Source organism: Erythrolamprus reginae, chromosome Z (genome assembly GCF_031021105.1).
Source record: "Erythrolamprus reginae isolate rEryReg1 chromosome Z, rEryReg1.hap1, whole genome shotgun sequence".
Lineage (NCBI taxonomy): Eukaryota > Metazoa > Chordata > Lepidosauria > Squamata > Dipsadidae > Erythrolamprus > Erythrolamprus reginae.
In genome coordinates, this window is record NC_091963.1 from 137,379,280 (window position 1) to 137,398,963 (window position 19,684).

Below are 19,684 nucleotides of genomic sequence, written 5' to 3' on the forward strand. Positions count from 1 at the left end.
GGTGGAGGAGGCCAAGAGGGGTGAGCGTGTGCGGATTTCGGCGACCAAGCCTTGGCGATCAAGGCTTCATCGGGAGCGCTGCGACGAACTGGAACCAGGAGAAACCCACCTGGGAATTATGGAGGCAGCACTCATAATAGGGAGACGGGACAGCTTAGGACGGGGCGCCCTTCCTGGGTTGGGACCATCTCTGCAGGCAAGTGAAGAAAACGGGCGAAGGGCCGAACGAGCCTAGGCACCATTCAGTCGCCCTCCCGGTGCTGCTCAGCCGGCGAACTGCAGCCGATCCTCTTCATAACTGGTCTTGAACTCAGGACGTGCCCCTCACCTCCAAAGGACAGCCAGGCGGGGCGCTTCGCAACCGGGTTGGCTGTGGAGCAAGGGACGACCTCCAAGCAGCAGCAGCAGCAAAAAAAGAAGAGCTGACCTCTGGACAAGCGCGCAACCAGACAGACCAAAGCGGCGGCGGAGAAAAAAAAAACCCAGGGGGGTTGCAAAGAGGTAGAGCGCCTCTCGGCTTCTTTCTGCAGCAGCAGGAGGCGGCTGAGGCAGGCACGGAGGGCTACAGGTTCCCACAGCCGGGAAGAAAGAAGCGGAGGTGGCCCCGGATCTTGTGCGCACCGCAGTGGGGCAACTCTGCCCGTCCGGTCTGCTGCTCCGCCCCACCGGAGCTCCCGACACGCGGCTGGAGAAGGCTCATCTCTCTTGCTCGCTCTCGCTCCCGCCTGCTAGAAGGACACCGTGGGGAGAAGCGGAGGCAGAGAGAGAGAGGAGGGGAAGGAGGAGGAGGGCGCCAACACCTCCCTTGTCGCCACAGCAGCCTCCTCCGGCTGGGAAGCTTGGCTTGGACGGCACCCAGCTCTCCTGGGCAGGTCGCGCCTCTCCCCACTGGCTTCCACCCACTCCTCCCAACCTCTTTAAAGGCGATCCGAGGTGGGGAAAAATTTTGTAAGTGTAAAATGGTTTGTGAGAAGAGGCAAAAAAAATGTTGAACACCCGGTTGGTATCTAGAAAAGTTGGTCAGTAGAGGCGTTCGCAGGTAGAGGTTCCACTGTATATGCTATATGTAAACATATATATTGCACACAGGCACATTATACCTTATCTACTATATAAATCGTATATGTATGGAGAGAGAGAGAGAGAGAGAGAGAGAGAGAGAGAGAGAGAGAGAGAGAGAGAGAGAGAGAGAGAGAGAGATCTTCTAAAATTATACCCATTCAACCTAATTTACTGCGATAGGAAAAACATACCCAGACCCAAAAAAAGGAGAAAAATTAAAAAATTCAAAATTTTTCTACAGTACTATGTACTGGACCAAACTTTTTCTATTGGTTCTGCGTACCTGGAGGATCCCATCACGGCCCATAATATGTTTTCCCTTCATTTAGAATGAAACAAATTAAAATTAGTTGGAAGCAGTCAGTGTATTTTTCATTTTTTTAATCAGAAATTCCAATTTTAAAGATCATTGTGTTTTTTATCCATTTAACAAAATATGGGATCTACAGAACTAGAAGTAAGGCTCCAGAAAGCACAGCCTAACATTAACCATCCAGACTTCTAGCACTATGGAGACTGTAATAGGAGAACCATGTCAGACTGTGATAGCAAGAAAACGAGCGAAATGAAAACCAGAAGGATCCTTAGAGTTCCATAGTGAAAGTCAAATCGGTGTCAGACATTTTTTTCTGGTAGTCTTCATCAAACCGCTCATTTTGGGCCACTGTGAAGTGGTTCTTCCAATCACCGACCATCCCTGTAAAGCAATCACACCACAAAGTCTGCTTAGAAATTTTAAGTGATGCTTTCTACAAGAGGTAGTCAGAAAAGCAATGCTGGACAGTAATAATTATTAGATTTGTATGCTGCCCCTCTCCGAAGACTTGGGGCGGCTCACAACATTAATGGCAATACAATCCAGTACAAATCTAATATTAAAAAATTAAAAAATTAATTTAAAATACATTATCATAAAAAACATCTACTACACAGTCATGCACACTCAATCCAACTAGTCATAATACAGAAGTCAGAAAAGGGGGGGACATGAATCCCCCCAAGTCTGGCGACAGAGGTGAGTCTTCAGCATTTTAAGGAAGGCGAGGAGGGTAGAAGCAGTTTAAATCTCCAGGGGGAGCTATTTCCAGAGGGCCCCGGGCCACCACAGAGAAGGCTCTTCCCCTGGGTCCCGCCAGACAACATTGTTTAGTCAACGGGACCCAGAGAAGTCCAACTCTGTGGGACCTAATCGGCCGCTGGGATTTGTGCGGCAGAAGACGGTCCCGGAGGTATTCTGCAGTTCAGAGTAGTTTCCTCTGAACTGCAAATATCAACAAAAGAGAACTGCAATAAGAATACAGGCAATCCTCTATTTGCGATCCCAATTGAACCCAAAATTTCTGTTGCTAAGTGACACATTTGTTGTGTTCCATTTAATGACCGTTCTTGTCACAGTTGTTAAGTCAGCTGGCTAGCATACACGTGCATGTTGCAGCTGAGGTAGGGCAACAGCTCGCGTGCCAGCAGATATGGCTCCAGGTCTCAATAAATCATCATGAAGGAACACTACCGTTCCTTGCACGCATGTTCCAAAACTAACGTATTTCTCTTGTATTCCTCTCAAATTCTTGCAATGTGGGATACATAAAGACAGTCCACTTCTACTGACTTGACGGGGGTGGGAGAAAGTGTACCTTTGCGCATGAATGGAGAAATGGACTGGTCCATGACGGATAGGGGAGCATTTGCTCGGTTGACCATGGGGTTGTGCTTCATGACTTCGAAGGAGGTATGATGCACAATCTTGTCTAGAGTTGCCGTGTCTAACGACTTTCCTATAAATTGCATTATCTTCTGGATTTCATGCCTTGGGTCCTGTATGAGATGGAGCATAGCAGAGATAGATAAAGGAGAAGCAGAAGAGAATGTTCCACAGTGAAAGTCAAGTCAATATCTGATTTTTTTAATTTTTTTTGGGGGTAGGCTTCATCAAACTGTTCATTTGGAGCCACCTTGAAGTGGCTCTTCCAATCACCAACCATCCCTGTAATCACACCAAATAGTCTGCTTGGAAAATTGGGTGACTTTGGGCCCCAGTCCCCAAGCCCCACAAACTGGTTCAAGGTATGCCATGATGACCCGACCCCCATCATTTTCCAGACAGTGCTGCCTCCTGGCTGTCCAAGAGATACACGTATGTTCAGTATCGGCTTGCTAACGTGCCACACTGCGCACCGGTAGCAAAAATGGAACTGTGCATGCAGCTCCATATCATTGGGATCCATGTATGCGCAGGAAGCAAAATCTTGTGAGGAGATGTGTGAGAGAGATTTTGGCAAAATCTCATGAAGAGACATGAGAGAGATTTTGGCAAAATCTCGTGAGATGTGTGAGAGAGATTGTGGCAAAATCTCGTGAAGAGATGTGAGAGAGATTTCGGCAAAATCTCGTGAGATGTGTGAGAGAGATTGTGGCAAAATCTCGTGAAGAGACGTGAGAGAGATTTAGGCAAAATCTTGTGAGGAGATGTGTAGGAGAGATTTTGGCAAAATCTCATGAGGAGATGTGTGAGAGATTTTGGAAAAATCTCGTGAGGAGATGTGTAGGAGAGAGATTTCAGCAAAATCTCATGAGGAGATGTGTGAGAGATTTTGGAAAAATCTCGTGAGGAGATGTGTAGGAGAGAGATTTCAGCAAAATCTCATGAGGAGATGTGTGAGAGATTTTGGCAAAATCTCATGAGGAGATGTGTAGGAGAGAGATTTCAGCAAAATCTCATGAAGAGATGTGTGAGAGAGATTTTGGCAAACTCTCATGAATAGACATGAGAGAAATTTTGGAAAAATCTCGTGAGGAGATGTGTAGGAGAGAGATTTCAGCAAAATCTCATGAGGAGATGTGTGAGAGATTTTGGCAAAATCTCGTGAGGAGATGTGTAGGAGAGAGATTTCAGCAAAATCTCATGAAGAGATGTGTGAGAGAGATTTTGGCAAACTCTCATGAATAGACATGAGAGAAATTTTGGCAAAATCTCGTGAGGAGATGTGTAGGAGAGATTTCAGCAAAATCTCATGAGGAGATGTGTGAGAGATTTCAGCAAAATCTTGTGAGATGTGTGAGAGAGATTTTGGCAATTTTGTGTGTGCTCTGAAGCAAAAAAAAAAATCATCTAAATCTCATGTGCATGCACCCTCTCGCAAGATTTTGCTTCCTGCGCATGTGCAGAAGCAAAATCTCATGGGGCGCATGCATGCTCACACCAGCGACTCAAAGCTGTGCATGCATTGCATCAGTAGCAGCAGTAAGTAGCAACCCCTGCCTGCACATGTTGGCTACCTGCTAGTAACTCATTCTCATGCTAATAAAATATCCAGTCACAATAAACAAACTGCAAAATTGCCAGGCTGGAAATCAGAAAAATGTTAGTTCTAGTCCTGCCTTAGGCATGGAAGCTGGCTTGATGACTTTGAGCCAATAACCAGGAGATAGAAGTTCTAGTCCCGCTTTAGGCATGAAAGTCAGCTGGGTGACTTTGGGCCAATCACTAGGAAACTGAAAAATCTAGTCCCACCTTCAGCATGAAAGCTGATTGGATAACCCTGGGCCAGGCATTCTCTCTCAGTCCACTACCTCAGGCAACAAGCCAATTGATCAATTCCTGTTTCGACCAAAAATATATTACTCCTTGATCTAAAAAAAAAAAAAAAAGAAGAAGCTTGCATTTGCAGGAAAAAATGTTAAGAAGAAGAAAAAAATAATGTGCAAATCTTCAAAGCTACAACCCTACTAACTTTCAAAAAGTAGACCGAAAGAATGTCATGGCAGCACAGACCCTAACTCAAGCTCTGTAACAGTTTACAGTGATCCCTCGATTTTCACGGGTTCGAACTTAGCAAAAAGTCTATACCACGGTTTTTCAAAAATATTAATTAAAAAATACTTTGCGGTTCCCCCCCCCCATACCATGGTTTTCCCCGCCCGATGACGTCCTATGTCATTGCCAAACTTTCGTCCGCCTTTAATAAATATTTTTTTAAAATAAACTTTAATAAATAAATGTGGTGAGTAATAATCTAAATGGTTGCTAAAGGAATGGGAAATTGCAATTTAGGGGTTTAAAGTGTTAAGGGAAGGCTTATGATACTGTTCATAGCCAAAAATAGTGTATTTACTTCCGCATCTGTACTTCGCGGAAATTCGACTTTCGCGGGTGGTCTCAGAACGCATCCCCTGCGAAAATCGAGGAAACACTGTATTTGCATAACATTTCCCAAGCAATTGTGCCATGTTCCTACAAGAGGAGATTATTGTTATCTTATTACAAAAAAAAAAGTAATAAAATTCTGGGATCACATACAGAGGAAAAGAATTCTCATTTCACCCTTGCTGCAGGAGGAGATGCTACAGTGGGGGGAAAAATCACCATGGTTTTCCCGCTCTATTCCCATTCCCGTTTTCCTTCCAGAACTCACCTTTTTAATGTCTTCGTAAAAAAGATACAGGACACAATAAGTATCCTTTGCTTTCCACCAATCCTTTACGTGATTGTACCAAGAGCCCCAGGCCACTGGAAAGATACAGAACAGAGAAAGGAAGGAAACTATTATGTTGAGGGGGAAAGATTTTAGTGAGACACACAACAACATTATTCTCCTATGCTTGCCCCCCCCTTCTCTTTTCCACGCAGACTACAGGTGGGTTGTGACCAGTGAAGGGCTACCAAAATTTTTACTACCCCACTGTGGATGTAGCTTATGCAGGACGCCCTGCATTTTCTTTCAACTTCTTTCAGTGCAAATTGGGTGCTCTGGGGTGGAGCTCCATTTTCGCTACCCCACTGCGTTCCCCCGCACCCCTCGTCCAGGCAGTAGCCCACCCCTAGTTCTGACTTACCGCTCTACCAGTTTGCTCCCTCCTGCATAGCACAAAGCTGAAAAATAGATGGCTGCCGCATGTATAGTGCCGGAACTCAGCTTCTGCACATACTCCGAAGGGCAAAAAAACCCGCCAAAAACAAAATCGCGATGCATGTGCAGTGCCAAAAACTCAGCTTTTGCTCATGCTCAGAAAAGAAAAATAAAAAATCCCTCCCAAAATAGAAAAAAGTAATAGCACTGGGCTGGTGACATCACCCGTGGGCTGCTACCGGTGATGCGCACCGTACCATACCAGTAGGAACCCACCATTGGCTCAGACCCTGAAAACTTTATAAAATGGCCCCCGATCCTCTTGACATTCACCATAAAAAAGGTGGAAATTACATGCTTGCTGTGGTTCCATTGCATTTCTCATCGTTACAGCTCAGAGTTGGTAGGAGATGTTTAGAAATATAGAAACATAGAAGATTGGCAGCAGAAAAAGACCTCATGGTCCATCTAGTCTGCCCTTATACTATTTCCTGTATTTTATCTTAAGATGGATCTATGTTTATCCCAGGCATGTTTAAATTCAGTTACTGTGGATTTACCAACCATGTCTGCTGGAGGTTTGGAATTTGTTCCAAGGATCTACTACTCTTTCAGTAAAATAATATTTTCTCATGTTGCTTCTGATCTTTCCCCCAACTAACCTCAGATTGTGCCCCCTTGTTCTTGTGTTCACCTTCCTTCTAAAAACACTTCCCTCCTGAACCTTATTTAACTCTTTAACATATTAAAATGATCTGACCATGTCCCCCCTTTCCCTTCTGTCCTCCAGACTATACGGATTGAGTTCATGAAGTCTTTCCTGATAGGTTTTATGCTTAAGACCTTCCACCATTTTTGTAGCCCGTCTTTGGACCCGTTCAATTTTATCAATACAGTATCTTTTTGTAGGTGAGGTCTCCAGAGCTGAGCACAGGATTCCAAATGTGGTCTCTCAACAGCGCTCTATACAGCGGGATCACAATCTCCCTCTTCCTGCTTGTTATACCTCTAGCTATGCAGCCAAGCATTCTGCTTGCTTTCCCTACTGCCTGACCACACTGTTTAGGTCCAATTTAAAAGTCAGTTTGATGTAGTAACCCAAATGACAGTGTCTGGCCAGTTGAGCTGTCAGAAAAAAACCCAGGAGACCTAAAATAACAAAAGCAAAAATTTTATTTTGAACAAAATATAAAAAGAACAGATTAATATGCATATTGATACCAGAGAAACCATGGAAAAATTATTTGTGTTTCTCAGCTAACTAATCTGCACAGAATATTGCATTGTATACATTTTTCACTCCTATGCCCTCCCATATTCCACACCCCTAATAACCATCAGTCTGAAGTAGTGTAGGGTTTTCTGCCTAAGCAGGGGGTTGGTCTAGAAGACCTCCAAGATCCCTTCCAACTCTGTTATAATTATAAAAAGCATAGAAGACTGGAGCTGATAGGATTAAAATCTACATTAACACACACACACACCAATTCTAAAGACAGGATCCTTCCTTTAGGACTGTTAAAATGTCTAGATAACAAACCATCAACAAACTTTAAGTAGAGTTAATGTTGCAATGTGGGTTAGTCTGTCAATGAATCAGACTTAGTACAAAATAGAACAATATTATTCTTTACAAATAGGCAAACAAGAAATAGTAGTTACACAGTCCAAATACCATGCACATATAATCCCAATAATGGTTTACAAACCTGGTTAGCGCAAAAATATAGCACACAGCAAATAGAAACATCTCTAGTAAAGAGCTCCCCCAGGAGGATAGCCTTGGTACTCTCTTACGGCCAACCAGCAAATGTTTCTTAAAGGTATACAGTAGTCTTAAACTGACATTTTTTAGCTCCTGTATTGCAACACCCAACATAGTTACATACAGTATGCTAACAAGGACATAATAGGATTTACCCAGCACCTTTAGAATAGCAAAAGACACAAGGCCCATTGCACTGCACAACCCCCTAAAGCAGTGATGGTGAACCTTTTTTCCCTCAGGTGCTGAAAGAGCGTATGTGCGCGCTATCGCACATGAGCGAGTGCCCACACCCATAATTCAATGCCCCCCAACTTCTGGTGGGCCCCGTAGGATCATGTTTCGCTCTCCCCAGGCTCCAAAGGCTTCCCTGGAGCCGAGGGGGGGGGGAAAGAGTAAAAAAGCCTTCCCCCATCCCACTGAAGGCTCTCTGGAAGCCAAAAACGCCCTCCCAGAGCCTCTGTGTGAGCCAAAAATCAGCTGGCCAGCACAGACATGCATATTGGAGCTCAGTTAGAAACATAGAAACATAGAAGTCTGACGGCAGAAAAAGACCTCCTGGTCCATCTAGTCTGCCCTTATATTATTTTCTGTATTTTATCTTAGGATGGATATGTGTTTATCCCAGGCATGTTTAAATTCAGTGACTGTGGATTTATCTACCACGTCTGCTGGAAGTTTGTTCCAAGGATCTACTACTCTTTCAGTGAAATAATATTTTCTCATGTTGCTTTTGATCTTTCCCCCAACTAACTTCAGATTGTGTCCCCTTGTTCTTGTGTTCACTTTCCTATTAAAAACACTTCCCTCCTGAACCTTATTTGACCCTTTAATATATTTAAATGTTTCGATCATGTCCCCCCTTTTCATTCTGTCCTCCAGACTATACAGATTGAGTTCATTAAGTCTTTCCTGATACGTTTTATGCTTAAGGCCTTCCACCATTCTTGTAGCCCGTCTTTGGACCTGTTCAATTTTGTCAATATCTTTTTGTTAGGGCAATAGCTAATGTGCCAACAGATATGGTTCCGTCTGCCACCTGTGGCACCTGTGCCATAGTTTCGCCATCACTGCCTTAAAGTATCTCAATCACAAAACCTCAGAATCCTATAAAAATCCATCCACTCACTCATACATTTTGTCAGCCACCCTAGAAATATTGCTGCTGTCACCGAAGTTTCTGGAAACCAAATAAACCTTTCATTGCAAGTCAGCCTCCATTTTATTTCTAGAGCCTTTTTCCTTCTTCCCACCCTTTACTGAAAATCCCCACCTCCCAATGACCCATTCCTTTCCAAAAACGAGGTAGGTATGTTTGGCTTACCTTTGCCTGCCATGAAAGTCTCCAAATATTCCTCCCATGTTCCAGGGTGGGGTAATGCTTTGTTCATTCTTTGAAAATGGAAATAGGACACCAGGCAATCCTTGGGATTTCTTGCCATGTAAATGAACTAAGGTGAAGAAGGTGAGGAAGAAGAATAAGAAGGCGAAGGGAGGGAGGAGGAAGAGGGAGGAGGGGAAGGAGAGGAAGAAGGAGAAGGGGGGTAGGAGGAGGAAGGAGAAGAAGGAGAAGAAATAGAGGAAGAAAGAGAAAAAGGAGAATCAGAAGGAGAAAAAGGAGGAGAAGGAGAAGGGGAGGAGGAAGAAAAAGAAGGAGAAGAAGAAGAAAAAGAAGAAGAAGATGAAAGAGGAGGAGAAGAAGAAGAAAGAGAAGAAGGAGAAAAAGAAGAAGATGAAAGAGGAGGAGAAGAAGAAGAAAGAGAAGAAGGAGAAAAAGTTGAAGGAGGAGAAGGAGAAGAAAAAATAGAAGGAGAAAGAGAAGTAGGAGAAAAAGTTGGAGAAAGTGAAGAAAAAACAGAAGAAAGAGAAGGAGGAGGAGAAGTTGAAGGAGGAGGAGGAGGAGGAGGATCTCTGGGTGAAACAATATATAAAAGAAGCATGTACTTGCACTGTGTCTCAATCATGGCAACTTTGAGACATGTGGACTGCAACTCCCAGAATTCTGGCTGGAGAATTCTGGGAGTTGAAGTCCATATATATTAAAGTGGTCAAGTGGTGAAAAACACTAGCATCAAGGGAAGAGGGGCGTGGCCCACAGAGAGGTCCTGCCTATTGTATCATGCAATTAACCCTTTCACTGCCATCGACTCTAGTTTTCAACCCTGATTGAGAGTTAATGTCAGTTAAGTAATGGAAGGGGCAAGGAACTCATTATTGATCATTGTTAATCTCTGCTTAGGGCATCATTTGGCCTTAATCCAGTCCTGACAAGAAATCTTTTTTCTGCAATAGAAGATATTTATTTATTTATTTATTTATTTATTTATTTATTTTTCCCAATACACAATACATATAGAAGAGAATAGACATGTAGTAATATATATAAAGAAAAGGATGGAAGAAAATATATAAAAATAGAGAAGATATATGAAAGGAAGAAAATATATATGATATATGAGATAAAAGAGAGACAATTGGACAGGGGATCAAAGGCACACTAGTGCACTGATGTACGCCCCTTACTGACCTCTTAGGAACCTGGAGAGGTCAATCGTGGATAGTCTAAGGGAGAAGTGTTGGGGGTTAGGGGTTGACACTATTGAGTCCGGTAATGAGTTCCACGCTTCGACAACTCGATTGCTAAAGTCATATTCTTTACATCAAGTCTGGAGCGGTTAATATTAAGTTTGAATCTGTTGCGTGCTCTTGTGTTGTTGTGGTTGAAGATGACTTAGTCATTGACAGGCAGGATGTTGCAGCATATGATCTTGTGGGCAATACTTAAATAGTGTTTTAGGCGTCATAGTTCTAAGCTTTCTAGACCCAGGATTAGTCTATTTTTGTAGGGTATTCTGTTTCAAGTGGAGGAGTGTATAAGATAAGAGGTATACAGTATTCTCCTTTCCCCCAAAGGTACACAATTGGCTGTGTAGGAAAGAAGAATTTCATCCCATTCAGACAAACATTTTGGTGGCAAGGGACTAAGGTAGGAGCAACCAGGATATATAAGCTGTCTTGAGGCACGCATTCCATCCTGAGCCCCCTCCTCCTTATTTTTCTTCCTTGGCTTTAACTTTTTAACTTTTTTTTGGCTGTAAGTTGCTTGTATTGATTTATGGGTGTGGGCACTCGGGCATGTGCAATAGTGCATACATTTGCTCCTTTGGCACCCAAGGAAAAAAAGGTTCGCCATGACTGGGTTAGGTTTAGAGCTGGGACTCAGGAGGCAGGGGATAGATGACGCCGGGGCCGGTCAGAGATCGTATTTACCGGTTCTCTGAATTACTCAAAATTTCTGCTACTGGTTCTCCAGGACTGGTCAGGACCTGCTGAATCCCACCTCTAGTTTGGCCGCAACAAGAAATACCTTACAGTTTTCTGTCCAGAAAGACTTAGGGAGCAGCTGGATAGGAAGGTGAGTCTTGAGGGTCCTTGGGGAAAGCATCTTGTCAGCTTGGTCCACTCCTGGTTAAAGGACACAGAAGACCAGAGGGGTGAGAAGAATCCATATTTACGCCTGAATGGATGGTCAGAACATGTCTGGGAAGGGTACTTTTATAGAAACATAGAAGATTGACAGCAGAAAAAGACCTCATGGTCCATCTAGTCTGCCCTTATACTATTTCCTGTATTTTATCTTAGGATGGATATATGTTTATCCCAGGCATTTTTAAATTCAGTTACTGTGGATTTACCAACCACGTCTGCTGGAAGTTTGTTCCAAGGATCTACTGTACTACTCTTTCAGTAAAATAATATGTTCTCATGTTGCTTTTGATCTTTCCCCCAACTAACTTCAGATTGTGTCCCCTTGTTCTTGTGTTCACTTTCCTATTAAAAACACTTCTCTCCTGAACCTTATTTAACCCTTTCACATATTTAAATGTTTCGATCATTTCCCCTCTTTCCCTTCGGTCCTCCAGACTATACAGACGGAGTTCACGAAGTCTTTCCTGATAAGTTTTATGCTTAAGACCTTCCACCATTTTTGCAGCCCGTCTTTGGACCTGTTCAATTTTGTCAATATCTTTTTGTAGGTGAGGTCTCCAGAACTGACCACAGAATGTGGTCTCACCAGCGCTCTATACAGCGGGATCACAATCTCCCTCTTCATGCTTGTTATACCTCTAGCTATGCAGCCAAGCATCCTACTCACTTTCCCTACTGCCTCACTGTTCTGTTCACCCATTTTGAGACTGTCAGAAATCACTGCCTCTAAATCCATCTCTCCTGACGTTTTTGCTAACATAGAACTGAAGCATTATAGATTGGCTGAGGATTGCTCACAGTCACTCATGCCCTCATCACCTTAAGGCTCGACTACTGTAATGCTCTCTACATGGGGCAACCTTTGAAAAGTGTTCGGAAACTTCAGATCGTGCAGAATGCAGCTGCGAGAGCAGTCATGGGCTTTCCTAAATACGCCCATGTCACACCAACACTCCGCAGTCTGCACTGGTTGCCGATCAGTTTCCGGTCACAATTCAAAGTGTTGGTTATGACCTATAAAGCCCTTCATGGCACCGGACCAGAATACCTCCGGGACCGCCTTCTGCCACATGAATCCCAGCGACCAGTTAGGTCCCACAGAGTTGGCCTTCTCCGGGTCCTGTCGACTAAACAATGTCATTTGGCAGGACCCAGGGGAAGAGCCTTCTCTGTGGCGGCCCCGACCCTTTGGAACCAACTCCCCCCAGATATCAGAGTTGCCCCCACCCTCCTTGCCTTTCGTAAGCTCCTTAAAACCCACCTCTGTCGTCAGGCATGGGGGAATTGAGACTCTCCCTCCCCCTAGGCTTATAAAATTTATGCATGGTATGTCAGTATGTATGATTGGTTTCTAAATTGGGGTTTTAAATTAACTTAAATATTTGTTTACATTGTATTATTGCTGCTGTTAGCCGCCCCGAGTCTGCGGAGAGGGGCGGCATACAAATCTGATAAATAAATAATAAATAAATAAATCCGTGGTGGGGCATCTTCAGCTATTTCCCCCCTGCCCCGCTGGACAGTTGACCCCAGACTTTTGTGTAGAAAAAGGAAGGCTACCCGAGGTCTGGAATGGCCTTGCCCATTCAATGAATGGGTGTCGATGATGCACGGGGGCTCTCTGACATTTCTCCAGGTCACCTTCTTGTTGGATCATATCCACTATCTCTTGTATCCAAGTGGTACCTAAGGGGGTTGGGAGAGAGAGAGAGAGAAATGAACATTCATCTATTCCAATGATGGTGAACCTTTTTTCCCCTGGGTGTCGAAAGAGAGTGGGCATGCCCCACACCCATAATTCAATGCCTGGGGAGGGCGAAAACAGCTTCCCCTGCCCGCCGAGAGGCCCTCTGGAGGCTGGAACCTTTAGTTGGGGGAAAGATCAAAAGCAACATGAGAAAATAGTAGTAGATTCTTGGAACAAACTTCCAGCAGACGTGGTTGGTAAATCCACAGTAACTGAATTTATTTATTTTTTTTAATAATAATTTTTATTTACTGTACATATAAACATTAAAAATAGTAAAAATCAGACATAACATTACATCTAAACAATATACAATACACATATGAAAATTGAAAGACAAGCATATAATATATTTTCCCTCCCCTCCTTCTGCTGGCTATGATGTCAGCCTCCTTTTGTTCTTAGCGGTATTAACACCAATGGTTTAATTGGTAATGTATCATTTGTAATTTATATTATTTACTATTGCATTAACATTCTTATTTTTAAGCTAATAATAGAACATACTTGACTACTATATTTGTTAAAGTAAATATTATTTTGTATGCATCAATGTACCGTATCTGGTTTGTATGACTGAACCATGACTCATATCTCCTGACTATCTACTGGATATCTGCTAGGATTCCATGTTTCCTTTGCACATGTGCATTCTTGATAACTCAGGGATCACTCTGCACACTCTTTAACAAATGGCACCCCTGCTCTATAGGTACCTTGGTGTACTACCAGCATATATTCACAAATTGGACATGACTTCGCCTCTAGATCCTTACCTGATTTGGGGTAAGTACAAAGAAGTATGTCATCTGACTTGGTTTGGAAGCACTGGATCCGGTCCCATTCATCACAAGTGCTTTTTGGTAAGGGAATTCGTTCCACCTCACCTAGTGCAGACCGGGTTTCTGCCATGGGATCTTTCCCTTGCTCCATGGACAAGACAGGGGGAGAAACCTGGGGAAAACAAAACAAAATCTTCCCTGGAGATCTTCAAACATTTTTTATGTCAAGGTTCCAGGTAACATCTGAACTAAATCAGAATTCAAATTTATTTCCGGAGCCATCCTGGCACCTACACTGGAAAACCTGAATCAGAGTTTCCCTACCCAGTTGAAAGTTCACATCCCTTGTCCCCCACCCACAAAATTGTCACGTTGCCCATTCAGATTGTGCCAGTCCTCCTTTCGCTTCCCCCCAAGTGGATGAGCATAGGATGTCCTTGAACCACACAAAATAATACTTGGTGGCTGCATCTGTTGCCTTCATGAAAATCACTCCTCCCAAGTTCCCATAAACATCAGGCCTTCTATAAATAGTGTGGCAAGCCATTGACTTATCACCAACTTCTGCACCGGCTTGACACTCTATGTGTCTAGGAAGGGGGAACTGAGGGGAAACGGGTTTGGGAGGGCAATGTGCAATAAGGTCCAAAAAAAGCTCGGAGTCTGTTCTGTCGGGCTCTCTGGTAGAATCCTCTCGAAAATTCACAGGTACAAATTTCGCACACACACATGTTTGAAAATTCAAAACAATGTTCTTTATAACAAAAATTCAAATAAACTAAGCCCTCTTTTTGTATAGCAAAGAGCACTCGTTTCCAAACAAACTTGGTAATTTGTAGAAGTCCCTTCTCAGTTCTGAGATACTTAGCTTGCAGCTGTGAGGCAATTCACAGTCCTTCTTTCATGAAGTGAAACACACTTTGCTCTGATTTAGTTTCAAAGCAGGGAAAAATAAATACACCAAGGTCGAAGTCAGCAAAACAGGCACAAAACACAAGGATCAGATAATCCTCCACAATGGCCAAACCCACACGCTGCTCTTTATAGCAGCCTCACTAATTACCACAGCCCCACTCAACTACGTGGCCGCATTTTCTTTGATAATAATCTCTTAGTTGTTGCTGCCTATGCATCGCTCTCCGCATGCGTGGCTGTATCATTACCTCTTGTTCCGAATCCAAGGAGGAGATAGATAATTGGTCTCCTACTGAGCTGTCTGCCACACTCTCATCCTCCCTGTCACTCAGGTCTTCTTGTTCAGAGGAGCCTTCATCAGCAGATTCCACTGGGAGCAAAAAAAAGGCCTGCGGCATGTGGATGTCTCCCCCACATCCACATACCTTGGGGCAGGAGCTGGGCCAGAGCTAACTACAACAGAGTCCCAACCCTAAGACCTCCATCTCTGCAGCCAGATGCTAAGTCCTCTTTGGATTCTTATATCCAGTGTAGATTCTACTTACTTTCCCTACCGGTACGGAATTAACTGGTCTGCATATGCACAGGAGGCTTTGCACATGTGCAGAGTGTTATTTTCAAGTACATTTGGCTCCAGTGGATGGATTCCAAGCCAGAGGATTGGTTCAGGGGCGTGTCCAGCCTGCCATTGCTACCATTTGACTAGTGGGGGGAAATTCCCATTACTGGTTCTATAGAAAAAGTCCAAACAGGCGGGAACCCACCTCTGCGGTAGTCCTCGCTTTACATTCACAATTGCCATGTGTTGCCAGATGGTGGCAAGAAAAGTTGTAAAATGGGACAAAACTCACTTGACATGTCTCACTTAACAACAGAAATTCTGGATCAATTGTGGTCGTAAATTGAGAACTTCCTGTAAATGCTTTTTAAGCCACATGGGAAAGAGTAATTTGTAAAGAATGCAAATTACTTGGAAATAACTTTCAGAGTAATTTGCAAATTGTGCTTGCAAATGACTTTCCTTACATACACCAGCTACATCACATGTGTTGTGACTCACCCGGTATTTAATGTGGAAAAAAGTCTCCTTTCTGTTTTGAAAGTCTCTCAAGACATTGAATAAAAGTCTGAATCTGAAATATTTACCCATGTTGCATGACTGTAGTACAGTAATGGGCAGCCAAAACTTTTACTGCCACACTGTGGGTGTGGCTTATTTTGTGGGTGTGATGTAATGGTAGTAGGAGTGGCTTGCCAGCCATGTGATCAGGTGGGAATGGCTTGTATGACGATCATCGTTGAAGTGAACTACAAGTCCTTGACTTACAAACTTACCAGTGTCACTCGCTGACAATTTGCTTCACATTTCCTGCGCTCTCCTTCCTGGGTCGCGCCCCCCCCCCCACCTCAGGCTGGGTAGCCAGGCGAACAAGTGCTGCCAGAAGCATAAATGCTGCCAGAGCCACTTCCACCCACGCCTTCTGCTTGCACCTCAGGCGGGTGGTGGCCGTGTGAGGCAGGAGAGAGGGAAGCTTGTCTGAGGCCAGGAAGGAGGAAAGAGGAAAAAAGCAAGGAGCGCAGATGCAGCAGCAGGGGGAAAAAAGGAGAGCTGAGCCGAGACCAGTAATCCAGGAAGTGACAGCCGCCGATCAACTGGAGCCGGCGGAACTGCATTCCATCCCGTCCTGCCTGCTGCCCACCCCTGCTGTAGCATCATTATTATCTGTTTTATATTCTTTATTGTCCCCATGTATTGGTGTTGTTATGATTATGATTGTTATGTCTCTAAACCAGGGACAAATTCCTTGTGTGTTTAATCATATTCAGCCAGTATTCTAATTCTAAATTCTTTCTCCACCTTATTGGGGAATGTTCAGTCTCCCAAAGTCAATAACTTTCAAGATATCCATGTACTTTTTAATCTCATAAGTACTTTTACATATTTCTACCTTTGTTTCTTTTGTTGTTTTATCTCAAGCACACCTTGTTATTGACTCTACTTTGTGAATAAATAATTATTGCTTTAGATACCTAGAAAGTCCCTCCCATCTAAGTTACATTTAATTTATTGGCAATTTCAGTTTAGTTGGGTATGTTTCAGTACAAGTATTGCTTGACTTTCTGTCACATTTTAGGAGAGCTGTGTTAGTCTAATACTGTATTGCAAAATCAATCAATATCAATCAATCAATCAATGAAAACTCAGAAAGAGTTTGGTACCCTGTTTCCCCGAAAATAAGACGTACCCTGAAAGTAAGGCATGTCAGAGGTTTTGCAGAATTTGCTAATATAAGGCACCCCCCCGAAAATAAGGCGTAGTCAAGTTTACATACGGTACGGTGGAAAAACATACAGTACCATTCAAAGCTGTTCATAGCGGTACCGTAATAATGTGGTGTCCCCTGCTGGCCCCTTCCATCGCTTTGTACCGTCCAGTACAGCAGACACAGTCTGCTGCTGTCTCACCGCCATTACAGTCTCCACCACAGTGCGTAGTCTGTAGTTCCTCTGGTGGCCGGAAGGTGCAATAGCGGGACTATACTGTTGTACCATATAAATGCCGTCGTTTGTGTGTGTGGGTGCCATACTGACAGGTACCGTACCGTAATCAGTGTACTGTACGGTATACTTTCTTGGGGGTGTCAGCTTTTCTGCCTGTGAATTTGTCTTATTTGAGAGATACAAGGCACTCCCCGAAAATAAGACGTAGCACAACTTTTGGAGGAAAAATTAATATAAGACAGTGTCTTATTTTCGGGGAAAGACGGTAGTACCTTTTCCAGCTAACATATTGGTTTTATTAAAAGGCACCTCTATGAAAAGAATATGTCCCTTGCTCTACTGGAATTTCCAAATATCATTTGACATAGCTTATACCAAGAATGGCTAAATTTTGGATCAAGGATTAACCTCGACTCCTCTTTGATCAAATTATGTCATAGAGCTGGAGTGGCGCAGCAGGTAGATTGCAGTATGCAGGCCACTAAAAGCTGACTGCAAGATCTGCAGGTCAGCGGTTCAAATCTCATCACCGGCTCAAGGTTGACTCAGCCTTCCATCCTTCTGAGGTGGGTAAAATGAGGACCCAGATTGTGGAGGCAAGATGCTGGTTCTGTTAAAAAGTGCTATTCGAACAAACAAACAAGCAAGCAAACAAACAAACAATCAGCTACATGTTATTGCACCAACATATGAATTATTGCATCATTCATAGTTGGGAAGTTTATGGAAATTATAATGTAAGCTCAAATAGTTTAGTATTTTTTTTAAACAAGAAAGAAAGAAAAAACCCCTATTGCCTCAAAAACAGAAGAAATGGAAGATTACAGCCCTAGGCACCGTTTCCATCAACCAGCAAAGGGCTGCTCTTCTTTGACTTATGAAACAACAATCAATACATTTAGAATAGAACAACAGAGTTGGAAGGGATCTTGGAGGTCTTCTAGTCCAACCCTCTGCTTAGCCAGGAAATCCTACAACAGAGGTCTTCAAACTTGGCAACTTTAAGACTTGTGGACTTCAACTCCCAGAATTCTTCAGCTGGGAGTTGAAGTCCACAAGTCTTAATGTTGACAGATTTGGGGGACCCCTTCCCTAGAACTTCTGGTGGCAAGTTGTTCCACTGGTTACTTGTCTCCACTGTTAGAGAGTTCCTCCTTAATTCCAAATAGCTTCTCTCCTTGATTAGTTTCCACCCTCTGTTTCTTGTCCTGCCTACAGTTGGACTTATTAGGAGAATAAGTTGAGCCCACTCATCTTTAAGGCAGCCCCTCAAATACTGGGATACTGCTATCATGTCACTCCCAATCCTTTAGGTATCTTATGATATTGTAAAGCTTCCTCTCAGTAGATTTCCTTGTGTCTTACCTACTTCATCTTTGGTTGACTGTTGTCCCAACTGAGTATGAAGCAACAGAGAAAAACTCTCCAATCTTTTCTGCAATGCAGTTCAGCGTCTATATGAAAATTCTTATTATTCATGGGGGTTTTTTTCTCAAAGGGCAACTGAACTTTTTTATTTTTTTTATTTTTTGAAAATGTTTTCACTTCTCATTCAAGAATCTTCTTTATTCCAGTTTGCAAAAGCATAGCTCTTCAATTAAAATAAAGCCTGGAGACATGGGCTTACCTGGCCTTCGGTGACAATCAAACACAACAGGATCACTTCAAGGGGGAACCTGCTCAGGTGCTGCTTCCGCAAAATAATGCTGCCCAACTTGGTGTAAGTAATTAGACTGTTGTCAACATAAGGCAATCATAGTTTCAGCATCCAAGCACTTTCTTAAAGGAGCCAGTATCTCGTTCCAAAGTCCATTTGCTTTAACTATTTGATCAGTGAAATGGTAATGATTATCTCAATAGACTTTTGGAAAAAACGGAGACTACACAAGCCATGTTTTCATGGCAGTCTGAGATTTATTTCATTTATTTAAATCCTGCTTTTATTATTTTCATAAATAACCCCAGGCAGTGAACATAGCTAATACAGTGGTACCTCTACTTATGAACTTAATTCGTTCTGTGACCACGTTCTTAAGTAGAAAATAAGCAATTTTTCCCATAGGAATCAATGTAAAAGCAAAAAATGCTTGTGATTGGTGAAACCACAGGGAGGGTGGAGGCCCTGTTTCCTCCCAGGAGATTCCTAGAGAGGCCCCATGAAGGCTTCTCCCCACCTTTTCCGGCCCTGTTTCCTTCCAGGAGATTCCTAGAGAGGTCCCACAGAGGCTTCTCACCACCTTTTTCCGGCCCTGTTTCCTTCCAGGAGATTCCTAGAGAGGTCCCACAGAGGCTTCTCACCACCTTTTCCCGGCCCTGTTTCCTTCCAGGAGATTCCTAGAGGCCCCATGAAGGCTTCTCCCCACCTTTTCCGGCCCTGTTTCCTTCCAGGAGATTCCTAGAGAGGTCCCACAGAGGCTTCTCACCACCTTTTTCCGGCCCTGTTTCCTTCCAGGAGATTCCTAGAGAGGTCCCACAGAGGCTTCTCACCACCTTTTCCCGGCCCTGTTTCCTCCCAGGAGATTCCTAGAGGCCCCATGAAGGCTTCTCCCCACCTTTTCCGGCCCTGTTTCCTTCC

General features: G+C 43.5%; 1 protein-coding gene across 1 annotated transcript; it reads right to left on the minus strand.

Annotated features, from left to right (window-relative positions):
• Positions 1–1,426: 1,426 nt before the first annotated feature.
• LOC139153166 (sulfotransferase 1C2-like) lies at positions 1,427–18,878 on the minus strand. The gene is made up of 8 exons (XM_070726793.1): positions 18,737–18,878; positions 13,687–13,864; positions 12,724–12,849; positions 11,042–11,139; positions 8,999–9,125; positions 5,475–5,569; positions 2,697–2,877; positions 1,427–1,759 (listed from the first exon to the last, which is right to left on the minus strand). Exons 2-8 carry the CDS (start codon positions 13,841–13,843, stop codon positions 1,647–1,649), a joined length of 897 nt encoding a protein of 298 aa, XP_070582894.1. The 5' UTR covers positions 13,844–13,864; positions 18,737–18,878; the 3' UTR covers positions 1,427–1,646.
• Between the last annotated feature and the right edge of the window lie 806 nt (positions 18,879–19,684).

What these genes read in the sequence shown, in the direction of transcription:
- LOC139153166 (XM_070726793.1), bottom strand. Translation starts at nt 13,843, where the DNA reads ATGGAGCAAGGGAAAGATCCCATGGCAGAAACCCGGTCTGCACTAGGT. An exon ending in AAGGCCATTCCAGACCTCGG is followed by an intron (nt 11,140 to 12,723) that starts GTAGCCTTCCTT and finishes TCCTTTAACCAG; the next exon opens with GAGTGGACCAAGCTGACAAG. An exon ending in TCTGGACAGAAAACTGTAAG is followed by an intron (nt 9,126 to 11,041) that starts GTATTTCTTGTT and finishes TCTTCACCTTAG; the next exon opens with TTCATTTACATGGCAAGAAA.